Source organism: Oxyura jamaicensis, chromosome 20 (assembly GCF_011077185.1).
Source record: "Oxyura jamaicensis isolate SHBP4307 breed ruddy duck chromosome 20, BPBGC_Ojam_1.0, whole genome shotgun sequence".
In the NCBI taxonomy this organism is placed as follows: Eukaryota; Metazoa; Chordata; class Aves; order Anseriformes; family Anatidae; genus Oxyura; species Oxyura jamaicensis.
In genome coordinates, this window is record NC_048912.1 from 3,691,682 (window position 1) to 3,707,842 (window position 16,161).

Below are 16,161 nucleotides of genomic sequence, written 5' to 3' on the forward strand. Positions count from 1 at the left end.
GATACTGAAGGCACTGACTGAGCTGGATTCCATCTCTACGGGTTCGCACCCTGCACGTGTCAGTAATGGTACCACTATGGAGCAGGGTGTGAAGCACTTTGAACCCCAGGCATTTCTGACTTCTGCATTCCCCAGCACATAACCCATTGCTGTCTAATGCTGGGAAGACAAGAAGAGAACAGAAGGGTGAACGTGTTTCTAAATGCTGGCACTTCAATGTGTATCTTTATAGGAGGCACTTCAATGTGTATCTTTATACGACCACCTGCAACATGCCTCTGCTGTTTACATTCCATAAGTGCAACCTGTTGTTAATATCAGGTGTCTGTAAAATATAAACCAGGCTCAAGTACCAAGATGAACTGTAATAAATCCCTACCAACATACAACTGTTTCTATTAAACACTTGGAACTGCACCAGTAAAGTTTCCTCTCAAATACTGGTGTGGAGCTTGCTTTGGCATCAACTTCTTCCTCTTAACTGGCCCCCCACCATAACAACTCTGTGACTGAACACCTTTATTTGAGCCAAACACCAATACCTAGTGCAGTTACACAATAATTCTTCATATCAATGAAGAATTATAACAAAGTATTTGGAAAAGAAAAAAAGAAACTATACAGAAATGAGTACAAAACCATGCTTCCAAGACAGATTTACCACGCTTTAAGAAAAGCAACAGCTACATCATCCTTGTTCAGATGCCTGATTTTTATTATTTTTCTTCTTAGTGAGGCTAATTAACAATGTAAAAGGTATCGGTTCTTACCATTTGGGTTGTATGAGGGTAGCAAGACAGGACTTTCCTATTCTGAGACTAAGCTGTGAATGTGCTTGTGCTTGCACTGGGGGAACAAAGCAGTGTTCAGAGCACAGGAGCCTTGTCTACTTTCTTGCCTACAGCCTCCTGCTTTGCATAAACTGACTTGGATGGCAAGCACTGCCACGTGGCTGTTGATAAATGAGGGCAGAAGATGGCAGCCTGCTGGAAAACGTGTGAAAATATTTGTTACTGACATCCGTATCCTACATTCAAGTTTGGCATGCAACACCTGCACACAAAATACCCTCGTGTGCCTGTCTATAGGAAACACCAGAAAAATCTCAGTAGCATTAGCGATCTCCATTCAGCTCTTGAACACCAAGGAAACAAGACAGTAATACCTGTTAGAAGGAAAACACTGCAAGAATATGCTTAGCTCTAACTCATGCTTCAAAGACTATAATTTTAAAAAATACTCAGCTCACATACACTGGCTTTCTGCGAGGGCTGGCTCAAAATTTTCAGCTAAATTCAAGTGCTTGGTGAATTCTCTTTGCTGCTAAGCTACTTCTGAATGATAACCATAATGTAAAGCCAGCTGCCCATCATGTGACAAGAAGCTTGTCTTGATTTTTCATGTGCCATCACCCCGCCATTGCTAATAGTATTTACTTGCAATGTATTGTCCCCTGTAAGTGCAAAGAAAAGGCACAAGTACAAGAGTCTCTTAGTAAAACATTAATCTCAGATCACAGATTTATTTTATGGATTTGCAACACAGCCCATATTACAAACATTGTCTGGGAACATTTACAAGAATAAATAAGATGGACTCGCAGTTGTAAAAAAAAGATTACACTTCACTGTAATGTACAGTCAAAAAATATATCTGATATTCATTGACTTGACATTATTTACCTTCCTTCTTTTAAGCTAGAAAGAAAAGACACTGAATGCACAGTGTTGAGTTTTTTGTATTTATAGTTTTTCCTTTTTTTTCCATACGTGCTTTATCTATCAAACATCCAAACTGTACAAGTGAGTTTCACCAGTAATCCATAAAGGCCAAAGGAGGGGAGATGGGGGCAGAATCGCAACAGCAGAGACTTGCTCTCATGCAGCATTCCTCCCTGCTGGCAGAATGCATCCAGGGAGCTGGATAGGATCCTGCTGATCCAGATGCAGCTGCAGCATTGCTGTCTGAAGTAGTAACAAGTCTGGTAACAAGTGATGCTAGTACATTTTAATTTCAACAGGATTGGCGCAGAGGGGAAGGAGGTGAAGGAGATTAAATCAATACAGGAGTGAATTTTGTCAATGCGGTTAGTCAGTATGGATTAAACGTGTCAAGGATGCAGCCGCAACGTTCGGCATGGAAGAGCAGCATAAGTGCTGAAGACATAAGAAAGGGCTACAGGGGTGATGAGGAGGATAATGCCAGTTCTGCTCCCGGTACACCGAAGCCCAGCACATGAAGTGTTAGAGCTAGTTACACTTTCAGCAATGCAAACAACACATCATCATCTGTCCCGGGGAGTCTTTTAGAATAGCTGAATTCATGAAAGCTTATCAAGTGTTGACCACGCTCCCACTTCGGCCCCTGTGAACGCACTCCTTTCTGTAACTTCGGGTAAGGAAGATTTCCTGGAGGTCCCCACTGAAAGATGATGTACTCACACAAGGAAATAAGGCTCCGCAGAGCAACATGCTTGAAGCATCTCACAAAGACCCCCAAGCAGTAGGCTGCCAGGATATCAGATATCCCAGTAAAAAAAATCTTCACTGAAACCCTGTCATTTTGCAACAAGTACTTCTGCTAAAGTGACCCCTATTCTGTTGGGAACCTGTATCGAAAAGATGAGGTCTGGTCCCAAAGGTTACATCTACAGTGTACCTCCACCTTGCAACAACAAGCAAATCCTTGCTCCAGACAAAACTGTCTCTGACTACACCACTTAGAAAAGAGCTCATGCTGAACTGACTTGCAAGAAAAAAGTTTTCTCCTTACCCCCCACCAGGAAACACTGTGGGAACACCAGCATCTGTCATTCAGTCTGCTGCATTATTTTGTTTTTTAAGGGTTAGGTTGAAAACAGAAAATAAGGGTGAAAAATCTGTTAGATGCACTGGGATGAGGATAGGAAGGCTCATTTAGATCTCTTGTTTTTTACAAACAGAAGAAGCTGCCAGGTTTTCACAATTATGCTACTCCAACATGAAACCATAGGATATTCTAAGTGTAGTCTATTGGTTACAAGGGAGGCTTTTAGAATCTTTTAACACAGAACATAAGGATTACAGACTAGAGGCCACTGGAACTCAGCAAGATTTTTGTCTTCCCATAAAACTCAGTTATCAACAGGATTTGGTCTTGATGTATAAAAAAGCATGAATTTACTTAACTGCTATACCAAATTGTATATTCTTCAAATACTTATGAGGAGGAAGATGACTAATATTTTCCAAGTCAATAAACAGATACTACATGATAGATTTTCCTAGTGGCCCTTGCAGAAAGTGGGCTTTGCTTGCTTGCTATGCTGTAGGAAGAGCTACAGGTATCTGGGGGAGCAGGGAAAGAAAGGGCACTTGCATTTAAATTGTGTATCATGTATGTATGGCTACAGAAGACTGCAATCTAAATAAAATACGAAAGCAGGAGGATTAATAGAGTACTCATTACTCTTTTCTGTGTACCTAACCTTAACTAGCTGGCTTCCTCAGTTCCTGCTCCTGAAAAGGTCTGTGCAATGAACACATAATACTGTTTTACCACTTCACAGTTTTCTAAGAGGTATACTGAGTTTCAGACCCAAGAGTCATGCTGAATACCTTTTGTCACACGGTCCCATTTATGTTTCTAACAAACGGGTTGACTGAAGTTTGTTCACTTCAGACAAGCGGGAGAATCTCAGATGAGAACCCAGCAGGCTCGTACCAAGTTCAGGAGATGCCCTTTCCAACAGCTCATTGGCTACCAGTGTAACACAGTTGATTCTTTAAATGTATTATAGGACAAAGAAGTTTTCTGAGTGCAACATTTGCACTGTATTGCACATGCAGGAATATGCCAGGATTGTGGACGGCTCTGTGATGACTTTCAAAGAACCCTGCGAGTGTGACAGATAGGGGCACGTCGTACTTGAAGATTCCTCTCAAGAAAATCACCTTTTATCTCTGTCCCTCAGGATTTATTCCCTCTGTTACACTGACTGCTCCATCTCTAGAGAGCTCCACAAGGTGGAATGTGCTACCACCTGTTTTTTTTATGATCTTGGCATGAACTCACAAAAGCAGGAATGACATAAGTAAACCCCTGAGAGAATGAGAGGGAGAACAAAGTGAAGTTTCCTACCTGTTTCAGGACTCCGTGTAATCTTCCTTTACCTCCAATGTTTGTCATTCTCCAAAGGAGATTGCTTTTCCTTTCCCCCTCTTCCAGATAGCAACTGGTTGAAATGCCTTCGGAGCCACCTGCTGCAGGCATTGGCCTCTCTCCTTTCTCTGCCTTTACAGGACTCACAAGCAGTGACCCACGATGACTGGCCTGTGGGCCTAATTCTAACCTAATTCTATAGGACCTGTGAAAAGTAAGTGGAAAAACAAGTCTAATATCTACAAGCCTACATCTACTACTGTGGGGTCTATATTGCCACTGGACATCTTTACAGGGCATTTACAGATCCAGAATAAAAGGTAGAAACCTACTGACACACAAATCCATGTATCTCTGCCCAGAAGCTACACTTTGGGATTCCCTCCTTTGCCCTACACAGTTACATGGACCAGACTGATTAGGGGTCGCAGCATTTCCCAAAATATCTGTCTACTTTCTGGGCGTGTGGGCTGGCACTGAGCAGGAAAGATGGAGTACAGGAACCGCGGCTTGATCTGGGGGGAGGGGAGGGGGGGGTGACAAAGTCTATGGCTTTTCCATGTTTCTGAAAATCTTTCCTTCTAGACGCCTGTTGCCTGTGGACTAAAATGGACAACGCTAGCTCACACAACTGGCTGAAATGTGAATAAATTTAGTAGGACCAACCAGTGTTGGAGCTAAGCATGACAAAAGCAGACAGAACTCTGCAACTTGGCTAAAAAATTTGTCATGAACTGAAAGTCATGAACTGAAATGTCTCCTACGAACCACAGACTTCCTGGATCAGAGAATACCAGTTATTTCAATCCGCAGACCTAAGCCCACCAAATCCCCATCTGCTTGTTTGCCACTAGTAGTCCAGTTTCAGTCACCTTCACACGGACACTACGCTCCCATCCATGGTCTGTTTTCTTCACATTAATAAACAAGTACCTCAGGTCTACTTACAGGTCCTCAAACACCTTTTTCTTTACAGCCTTTTTTGGGAGTCTGGGGGTGGGGAGGTGCCAGCAAAGGATGCAGCTCCTGCAGAGATCTTAATTTTGAAAAAAAAAAAAATAATAATAATAATAAAAAAGATTTTCAAGACCTACTGTACCTTGCAGGGTGTTTAGTCTCTCTGTCTCTTTTCTGCAACAACTCAGGGTCTCCCTTCTCCAGCAGCCAGCCTCAATATCTCTTGCTTCAGTTATATCCCATAACAATTTAAGATGTTAGTTACCCTGTGTAAGATATAGTCCCCATACCTCCAGCCTTCTTGACTTATTTCCCGTTCCCTGAATTTCAGATTACACTTCAGATCCATACTATGCTATCAATAAACAATTCTCACCCAACCCTGCCAGGATGTTGGAATGGGAATAAATGTTTTCCTTATCACCATTCAGATATTGTCAAAATCATATTTTCCCAGCCTAAAATTCAGTCATTGAGGAATTCACCTTTTCTACCTTATATTACTGCTCCCCAGCCACAGCAAGTAATACTTTGGTTGGAAAGTTTGTCCCTGACAAACCCTTTCTTGTCCCTGTTAACCCTTTCAGGAGTGAGAAAGCCTCCTTTACCTCATCATTTCTCTTTCCCAGTGAAAACAAACCCAATGTCCGTGATCTTGCTTCAAACACGTTACCTATTTTGCTACCGGCTATTCTCTATGGCTTAAAGAACCTCAGGATAACAAGGTTATTTAAAGTGGCCTTCTTTTCTTTTCCTTCATCATTAATCTACATTCAACATATGTGCACTGAGTAGCACAGAACAGTGTAAATCCCTGAGCCAACACAGACCCAGGTCAGTCCCCTGAAAGCAATGCAGCTGCGTGCTGATGTAACAGTTTGGGTCCATAACCAGAACCACCTGTAGTGTTTGCTGAGCATCCTTCCACGCTGATTGTCAGCTGAACATTAGAAGAAACACTGAACTGAGCTGGCACGTAATCAGTTGTGACTAACAGTTGGGCTGTGCAAACCAACAACATGTACGTTAAACTTGTTTCTTGCAAATACAAGGTAAGGTGTGGCTTAAACATCTTTCACTGCTAACATCACTTTGCATTCTCTGAGGGCTATAAGCACATGGAACACATCAGCTGGTACTTGCCACTGACCCTGTACTAGTGTTTTTCATACCATGAAAATACGTTCAAACCTATCTCAAGACCTTAAACAACTTCACTGCAAGAGCTATTCTGCTCTGCTCCTCTAACACCTGCTTCTCTCCGTGCATACATCCCTCCTCTAGGCTTACTTCTGGCTTTTAAATCTACTTTCCTCTATGCTATTGTTAAGCCTGGAATCACCTCTGACACTTAAGTTTTTGGTTATATTGCCATTTCTTCTACCTCTCTATTCCCTTTATCCTGGGTATTAACCTCAGAGCTTGAACTAGTCTTTCAGTAGCAATAGGTATGCTAGTTTCCACGTAAAATTAACAGAATGTTAAATACTAATTAATATTTCCAAAGCTTCTACAGGGAGTGATTCTCTCTGGCTTTCTGGAGCTGGTGAAGTCATGAGCATTTCACTGGTAGTTTCTCCTTACCTTCTTTCAACCTAGGCAGTTGAAAAATCCCATCCTGGGATCAAGATTCCCTCTTTCCTCTTCTTTGCAGCTGGCCCCGAACTACTGACCTACGCTGTTACTGTAAGCTGTTGTTACGGCAATTATGCCTGGAATCCAAACAGTTGCATTTTGCCTTCCTTCTAATTTTTATGCCATAATTTTGCTTTGTCTATTTTCTATTATTTTGCGGAACTGCTTGCATAGCTCAGCAGAAAAAAAAATATTAAAGAAAAAAAAAAAGTAAATCAAATAAGTAATTTGTTTCCTGTAACACCAGACATTCACCTGAAGCACCAATATCAACTAAAGGGGATTTCTGCAGGCAACAGAGAAGACCAACCTGAAACACAGCAGAGGAACCTGTGAGGGGGTTCTCATCAATACTTTGTGGCTCTCTAGCTACATCAAGGGATGCTGTAGCCCACCACATTTAAGACCTTCAAGATTTTCACTTGAAGGAAGCCAAGAACCCAAAGCTTCTTGGAAAGAACATGAGCTAAACAGTTCAGCATCCTCTGCAAACCCCTCCTCTGCTTAACAGGAAGAAGGATTATTGCTGTTCCATTTGCAAATACCAAGCATCCTTTCTTAAGATTGCTGCAGGTCCTGATAGAGATAACAACTTTTTGGTTAGATGCTGGTCTATCTGCGTCAAATGGCTTTTATCAGATTTGATTTTCATACTTCACTGTCAAGTCAAAGGTATAATTTTTTAGAAAAGAATGCCTATGAAGCAGAGGTGCTTTTTCAATTTACATGTAGAATTAGTAAAATTTTTTTGAGCTTCTGGCATTCTCTGTGCCAGGCAGTAACACAACAGAGTTCCCAGCACAGTCTCTGAGTGTTTACTTGGGGGTAGAAAACTACAAAGTGGTAAGAAAGAGGAGTTTTCCTTAAACTCTTACATTCAGTCTAGCTTTTAACAAGTCTGTATTTGAAGAAGCCTGCATCTCCCAGAATCTAATTTACACACAGAGCAACCCCGTATCCCTGCACCCTCAAGATAAATAAACAGCTAAATTGAAATACTGAATATTGCAGTCCTTGTTCATTTCAAATTCTCCAAGATTATCCTGCAGACCTTAGTGATTAACTACTTAAGCATATTCTTCTAGAAAAGCAATTTCTTAGCTTCTAAGAAGTCAGAATGAGATCCAGAACCATGGCAAAACACATCTGATGTTTGTTTCAAAGAAGTAGAGCTGCACAGGCATTTCTGCAGAACAAAACAAAAGCTGTGTTGCTTAAGATGGAAAGTTGCTGTGCTGGTCGAAGACTTCTCTGAGCACATGTCAGAACAGGTTTCTGTGTATGTACATCACCTTTCCTACAGCCTGGATGGGTTACCATTTTGAAATTTGCAGGGGCTGGAAATGTGAATAAATCACTCAGCTACATCTGATTGTAAAACAGTTTGAAAACAGTGAGGAAACCTCGATGAAACCCAATTTTAAGATTACCTTCAGATTCTAAGTTCTTGAGCAGGAACCTTCTTTGTCCTCTCTTTGCACAGTGCCTAGTTCAGCAGGGTCCTGTCAGGACTAGGGGTCCTAAGTTCCACAGCAATACAAATAATAAATAAAAAAATAATAATACATAGTATATGATCGATAACACCTACTTTATACCCTGTTTTTCAAAGACACACTGCACCCCAGCAAATACTTGAAAAATATGGTAACAAAGTTACCAAAGTTGCAAGACAAATGCAATTTGTTTGATGCAAATATTTAACCTTAGGGTTTAAGTGGCTGGGAAACTCATTAATGCCATTGCTTCGCCAGCACTGAAATGAACACAGACTAGAGATGTAACCAGTTCATGCACACAGCCTTGGGAGTCCAGCAGAAACTGGGAGGAAACACGTAGAAGCCGAGGCAGTGACTCCATGAACAACTTCTCATCTCCATCATCTATTTTCATGCTAAAAGGAACCAGATACAGAAATATAATTCCAGTGGTTTTTGGTGTTGGCCTTTTCATTTGGAAAATAAAACAAACACAGGTAAGGTAGGCAAATTGTAATGAAACATGTCACAGATCCCCTATGGCTATCTCATTTTTCCCAAATGACTGCTGCAAGAAATTCAAAAATTAAAGACTGAGATTCAAAAATAAAAACATAACTTAAAAAGGAAACATTTAAAAGAGAATTTCCTAAGGGTTTCATTCTTTCCCCACTCTGCGGCAAGGAGAGCAAAAATACAATCCCAAAGAGGAGAGAAGTCAGAGGGGATTAGAAAGTCCAGTCTTTCAGTCTGTCTCCCATTTTGCTAATTTGTACAATAGGTTATTTAAGAAGCGGTAGATGCTCCAATAGAAAGCAGGCAGCAGCAAACACAGGCATCATCTCCTCCTTCCAGTGAGGTCTGTGCAGTCTCAGTCTCTTGCTCCGGAAAGGAGAGGTTTTCCTTCCCACACTTGTTACTGCCTTCCAACGTGGGAGAGGGGAGAAGCGTCTGCCAGGGGTTGGGGTCTGCCTTGTCGGAGGCTCCCCTCCCTTCGCTGGGCTAAAAGGAACTCAAGTATTCCAGTGCAACCTCGTATACAAATTTATACTGTTCCTGAAAGACAAAACAGAAGTCAGTGATGCTGGCATGCAGATGAACTCTTTGGAGCCTCATTCCACAAGCTGCCAAAAATTCTCTCCTTCTTAAACATTTGGCAGGACCAGGCAAACATTAATTGTATTTCTCTGTGATACTGAACAAGCATTACTAAGAGATGTTATCGTCAATGGAAGAGAAAAATGCTCAAAGAGACAGCCACTCCATGGACTATTCATTAGTTCATGTTCCATGCCCTCACTGCTTTTGAGGAAGAATTCAGTGTGATCGATTGAGATGTTTGAATTCAGGACAGTTTAATCTCTCGGGTTGCAGGGAGCATAGTTTGGGCTTCAGACTTCTCCCTGCCTGGTTTCAAGGCATGTAACAGCAATAAGCACCAGCCTGCATGCATATGCAAAAGGACAAATCCTACCCACTGCCCATAGCCATGGTGACTGCGACTTGGGGTTTGACCTCCTGGAGGCAGCTGGGTGTGGGATGCTCTGCTCCGCATGCTGCTCAAGATGAGAAGTAATGGGACTAAGGGACTCATTGCATGTGCTAAAATGGGACTGTTTTTAATCCTGTGCTGGCTTCATATTATGCTTGGGTTTGATTCATGCTGGGCTAAGCCATGAAATTTTGTACCTATACTGAAGTCCCCCTACATATGCTGGGCGGGGTAAAGTGTAGAGAGAAAGCTTACCAGTGACTCCACCATGTTGGACTTGTTATTCCGTAACGTTTTCACTATGTGGAACACGTCGATGATATTTTGCTGTTGAATCATCTCACACACACTGCAGATGGCACAGAAGGTGCCACTACGTCCCCCACCGTTCCTGGGTGCAGAAGAAAGGAGGCAACAGATGAAGCCAGGCGAGGGAAGAAAGCACTACTTACACAGCAACACATACACCGAGAGAGGTCTGTATTCAGCAGCCTGGTTGAGGAAGTTCATGGGTTTGTGGAAAAGCAGCTCTGCAGGGGCAGCGTGAGAGCTGGCAGCACCATGGCACGAGGGAAAGGCTAAGCCCATCCCTGGCAGTGGCTGAGAGGAAGCCCTGGGCACTGCCATCCTCCTCTTTGCTCCTCTGGGGCTCTGTGGTCAGAGCTGATCACAGCAGACAATAGCAGAGCCTTTTTGGCTACTCCTCACCACAATCAGTAAAATCTCTGGGCCAGGAGGTAATATAGCACAATATTCAACTTGAAGTGTATTGCAAATGTAATTTAACTTCATTTTCCCCAGCTGAAGCCTGGCAAGCAACCAGATTTCCAGATCCATAACCGGTCCTGGTCAGACACAGTTTGTGAGGTTACAGACGTTTTCCAGTCCTACTTACAGGCAGTGGACAACAGTGCGGCCGTCTCGCCCATCATACTGCTCCTGCCACTTCTCCAACCTTCTGACCACCTTCAGGAGGGAGCGTTTGGAAGGAGGGGTGTCCCTGTATGCTGGCCAGCCAATGTATTGCAAGTGCTGAACTATGCGATATCCATCTTGGGGCTGAAACAAAGAGCATTTTCAAGATGCTAATGGGAATGTGGCAGGAAGCAGGGGGTACCAATTACATGACATTTTCCCTCTAAATTTCATATCATTAATGCTAGCATCCTCCAACTCTGGGTATGTGATGCCTGAGTCGGGAACAAGGACTTTGCAATATTCTGCATGATAACCATGATCTCAGTTATTACAAGGTCAGACAGAAAACATCTGCTAAGAATGCCTTGTTTTGTTTCCACTACAGAAAAAAGTCTCATCAAATTGTAAGAATAAATCAAATACACTTTCCTGGCAGCCTCTGCTGGAGGTCAGGTGTGACATAAGAATTAAAGGCAAAGATGGCCCTCAGAAAAAATCTCTGGGCACCATGGTAGAAAGGATCCTCACAAGGATTTTAGCAGTGGCTGTTGGTGGTGAATACAGATGGGTGCAGAGAAATAGGAGTTCACAGCATCCACCCTGCCAGCACTTCATTTACAAGCCAGCTTTGGTGTGAGTCCCAGGGCCATACTTTTATTAGCTGGAGGACTTCACAGCTGTCCCTGGTTCAGAGGCGATTGGCTTGGGCTATGGGGTGGTGAATAGGTAAGTGATTTAGCCATTCATGTAGTTAGACCTCAAGGTTCACTCCATAATGGCATAATTGAACTGCTGCACAGGCTCTGACCACACAATCAGAGACAGATGTGTCAAACAGTACAGAAATGTAATTTTTGGAGCCTGTTTCCACTTCTGATTAAAAAAAAGGAAAAAAAAAGGAAAAAAATAGAGATACAATCAGTCCGGGAAACAACTAATGAGAGAAAAGTTCCCTGCTGAAACCCTCTCCCTGCAGCCCTGAAGTTGCATTGCCTGGATCCAGTGTGCAGATAAACTTTGTTTTTTATCATTTCAGCTATATTGGAGACGAGTAACACAGACAAAAAGTTGCTTACAGAAACAGGAGTTGCTTATTTATAGGAAAACAGTGGCCACTGGGAGTCCAGTCAAGCCAGTAAACATTGCATTTGTCTTCAGAGACACTGCACAGTAGGTAACAGATGGAGAGCATTTGACACTATCTCAGTTTATTTCCTATGATACTGATGGTTTTATATTGGCTTCTAAGTGATTAATTGTTCTCAAATATACATAGAAAAATGAATTCTATTTAAATACAGATTTTCAGCTCATATCATCCACTCTCTACTTGCAGCCAAGAGCCTTTTACCAATATAGACTGATGCAATTAAATGTTAATTAAAGGAAGTAGCTACTACGTTCTGCAGTGGAATTCTGTTACTAGGTGAGAGATTCAGCATCTCTAAGCCATAGTCTAGGTTCTGCCTCCTCCCCTTCCTTAAATATATTTTTGAGAATAAATAGGGAATCTGATATTTTGCTGATCTTACCCTAGCCATGTTGCAGATCCGGAATATCCGGTTGATGATGTCTTCATCGATGTCTGCTGAAACAAACTCTACTTGAATTGGGCCATAACAACAGGATGTCTTCTCTGGCCAGTACTGCATGCAGAGCTAGTGAGAACACCAAAAGAAAAGCCGAAAGCACCTTAATATTAACAAGGCAATGCATGATCGGTCTTCTTTCACTTCAAATTCATAACCAGCTCAAAATCCATAGCAAATCCCTTGTTACAGAATGCATTTGCTCAGAAAAGACCTCCTTCTAGCTCCGTGAAACTTCTTTATATCATGAATGTGAAGACAAAACCAAAGATGTTTTAGACATTTGACTTTTTTTCTTTTTCAGTATGAACACAATTTCTGATTGAATTCTGGATGTAAAGGTGCAGAAAAGTGGCTGGCAAACAAACAGGGCATAGATTTAAAATGAGCATTAGAAGACCAATGTCTGCAGGTAAGTGTAGTAGGAATCACATAGGTTTGAAGTTAATGAGGAAACTGCACACACCAACAAAATCAGTCTTAAGCAAAGTGGAACTTTTCTGTGCAATGAACTTTTTGGCATTCTGACTCTGCCAGCGAGCAGGGGAGGGAAAACGAGTTAGCTCTGAGAGCAAGCAGAGCAACTTCAACTTCTGGGTGAACCACAACTGAACCTCTGAAGTTTGTAAAGTGGGCTGGAAGTCATTTTTCTTATGCTGATGCTACTGAATTCAAAGCGTAAAAAAACTATTCACACAAATTACAGTCTAAGTATTTCAAACCCGTCTGGAAATAGATCATGGCAAGAAAATATTTTGCATGAGATCTCATTAGCAATTTCTGCTGAGATTGTATTTTTCTGTGCTTTTTTTTTTTTTCCTTCCTATTTTCAAGTGTAATTTTTAAGAAGTCTTGCAACCCCTAGATGCTCATTTGAACTTTATCTCAGGCTTTTCAGGTTCAATCACTGTCAGTAACATCGTCATATGTGTGCATGCTACCACATTAATTCTGTATTCCTGTTATTCCTTTGATCATATGGGATCGAATTGGGTGGGATGAAATTGTATGCGTCTTTGCCCTTGTTAGTTTTTCAAGATTAAGAAGCAAGCCAAGACCACATAAGCAAATCCTCCTTTGAAGGTTGTCTTTACTCTTCCTCCAGACTTTCAAGCAGCCTACAGATTTCCTCTCAAAGCATTTGTCCAATAGACAAGGAGACGGAAATGGGAGCGGAACAGGTGCTTTAGGAAACAACCTCAAGGTGCAGCATAAAGAAGGGAAAGATTAAGCTTTACCTGAATTAAAAAAAAAAAAAATGACCACCCAAATGCATATGCTTACCCAGTGCTTAAAACAACCTTTTATGCTCTCTGAACTCCAGATGGTTTATTTGCACTTTTTTCTTGCATAGTACATCACAGGCTCACTGACCTATTTATTTTAACCACATTTTTATTTATTAACCACTTATTGGGTTTTAACCACAGCTTTTGTGTAAGTAATTTTTTTATTTGTGTTTTATTCATGTAGATGAGTAAAACATCCCGCTTAAGCACACAAATGTGGCATTTGCGTGCAACCATACACTGACAGTTTTGTTGTGCTTATGGTGTCGTGCTTGGATTAGGCAACGATGAGCAGCTAGATAATAACAACATTGTCGTACAATAACAGTGCAAGCATAATGTCGTAACACAGTTAAGCTTCCTTTTCAGAAATCTCACTTTCACAACTGATAGCAAACTTTCACACCCTGCCTTGAGAGCTCATCAGATACAAACTTTAAAGCTATCCTTAACTTCCAGTGCTAGCTGGGTGTTTTTGGCATTGGCTGCAGACTTGAGGTAGGTGACACCATGCTAGAATAACTGTCAAAGTGACTTAATGTACTGCCAAATCTCCTTTTCCGTGCCTGAAAACTACCTCATAAAAACTGAAATTTTCTAGGGGAAAAAAAGCAGGTAAAGCCTTCTGCAGCAAGATAGTCGGCAAGAATAACACTGTCTGAGGCTGATAGGTTTCTGAGAATGAAGTGTGAGAAAGTATGCTTGGTTTCCAGAAAACGCTTTGTTTTTCTTTTAAAGTGTCTGAAAAAAAGGAAAAGATGAAATCCACCTCTGGATGCTGTGCCAAGGACTCAGAAGCAGGCTGGGTAGATCAGGCAGGAGGCAGCAAATGCACAGGACCTCCAGTTCTTCGCACAGAGGGCTGAGACTCAGCAGGTCACCAAGAGAGCCCACTTCTGAGCAGAGCTCTCACCACAGACAGAAATGAAATCCCACAGCTTCCACCCCGAAGGGAGCTCCCCTCAATGACCAGGTGATTGGTTTCTCCATTACCATCCAAAAAAAGAGACCAATAAACCTGCTGCTTTCAAGTGCGGTAAGATTTTGAAGACAGCAAAGACACAAATGAAAAATTAATCCATGAAGTACCAACTACTTGAGAGTTCTTCTCCTGTTTAACAAGTGCTGTAATGGGGGAATTAGCAATGCCAACCGTACTCTTCACACAAATTGCATGATTACGCCTTTTTGAAAGCTGTTATCTTCTGCCACTCATCAGCAAGGTGGCTGGAAATTCTGGAACAGGAGCAACAGCAACGGCTCCTCCCCCTGCAAGCTCAGCTTCTGAAAATAACAGTGTGTTCGGTGACCAAGAAACCAACTTACACATGACACTTAAAAAAAAAATAAAAAAATACACAGCACAACGTGCTTCTCCAAAAATGGTGCAAACCACTCTTAGTACTACAGAATGTCATTGGAAAGCTCAGGGGAAAGATCCTTCCTAGGTTTTCAATGTATCTCTGCGTTTTATTTTTCTGGAAATGCTGGGTGAACAGGCAAGCATGAAGTACATATTTTTAGGGAGGAAACAGGAGAAATGGAAATGGGTTTGGGAGAAGAATTTATACGCAACAAAGGCAACATATTAGGTATCTCATCCCTGTTAATTGCAGTGAGAATTAGCTGCCTTAGAAAGAGTCAAGCATGTGGACCTGGGCCTTTATCCTTCTTAATACCCCAAACCATTACCTATAACATTCTGGTTCCCATCCTTTATTTTATTTATTGACCACAAGAAAATGGCAGCAGGAACCCTCTTAAAACCCTTTGGATTTGAGAATAAAGCTACATGACTGAATGATGAAAAATCACTTACCTGTGCTGCATCCATCTCATTCAGCATCACGACGGAGGAGCAGTTGTAATCAAACACCAGCCTCCAGAAGTCTGCTACGGTGTTGGGCAAAGGGTGCTGGGTTACAATAAAGGCAGCAGGTTGCTTGTGGCTCTAACAAAAGAATAAGATTAGTTAAAAAAAAAAAATCAATCAACTTTTATTCAAATGAATATTATACCCGGGAGGCTATGGCTAGGCAATCTGAGCCATTTAACCAGATTATACAAATCACATATCCTTCTCCTCGTTATCACTGTGCAATGAATGAACGTCTCATAATGGGATTCTTTTGCTCCCAATGAAGACATTTCATTAAAGAAGTGTCACAAGAGCAGAGATTACCTAAATCAATTATTTATATTTTGAGACTCAGCAAATAATACTAATTCTACTATTACTACTATCAGTAATAATAATAATGGGAAACAAAACAGCTGGAAGCAAACTCCCTCATTTTTGCTGCAATGGACTCCAGGACCTAGCAGAGGGATTAGCCCCATCTGCCATTGCTCCCCGGTGGCACGGTGCTCCAGAAGTTGCACAGTTGGGTCACAGCCATCCTTTAAAAGGATACGGGGGGGTATTCAGAGTCTGCACCACTGACATTCAACTTCTGTTCCTATTCTCATCACCTCATAAAAGCCTTCTGCCCTCAATTTCCCTAACTGTGAGGGGGAGAAACTGTGGTCCTAACCTCTGTGGGGCTGTGTTAATGAATGTTTGAGAGGCACTTGGAGATGAAAGGACAGAAGCTCAAAACTATCGCTTTCCAACCTCAGCAGGCAATGCTTAGACGAGCCTACAAATGCTCCGTCCTTTGTGC

The 16,161-nt window shown here is 41.8% G+C and overlaps 1 protein-coding gene across 13 annotated transcripts in view; it reads right to left on the reverse strand.

Moving 5' to 3' along the window:
- Positions 1 to 2,839: 2,839 nt before the first annotated feature.
- The window catches only part of PTPRT (protein tyrosine phosphatase receptor type T), a 502,670-nt gene continuing 489,348 nt past the window's right edge, over positions 2,840 to 16,161 (reverse strand). For all 13 annotated transcript variants that reach the window (XM_035344293.1, XM_035344286.1, XM_035344283.1 and 10 more), the window contains 5 exons: positions 15,318 to 15,449; positions 12,153 to 12,278; positions 10,598 to 10,761; positions 9,958 to 10,093; positions 2,840 to 9,266 (listed from right to left, as the gene is read on the reverse strand). In XM_035344293.1, the coding sequence (XP_035200184.1) occupies positions 9,213 to 9,266; positions 9,958 to 10,093; positions 10,598 to 10,761; positions 12,153 to 12,278; positions 15,318 to 15,449 (612 nt within the window). In that variant the 3' untranslated portion in view covers positions 2,840 to 9,212. The remainder of the gene's footprint in view (positions 9,267 to 9,957; positions 10,094 to 10,597; positions 10,762 to 12,152; positions 12,279 to 15,317; positions 15,450 to 16,161) is intronic.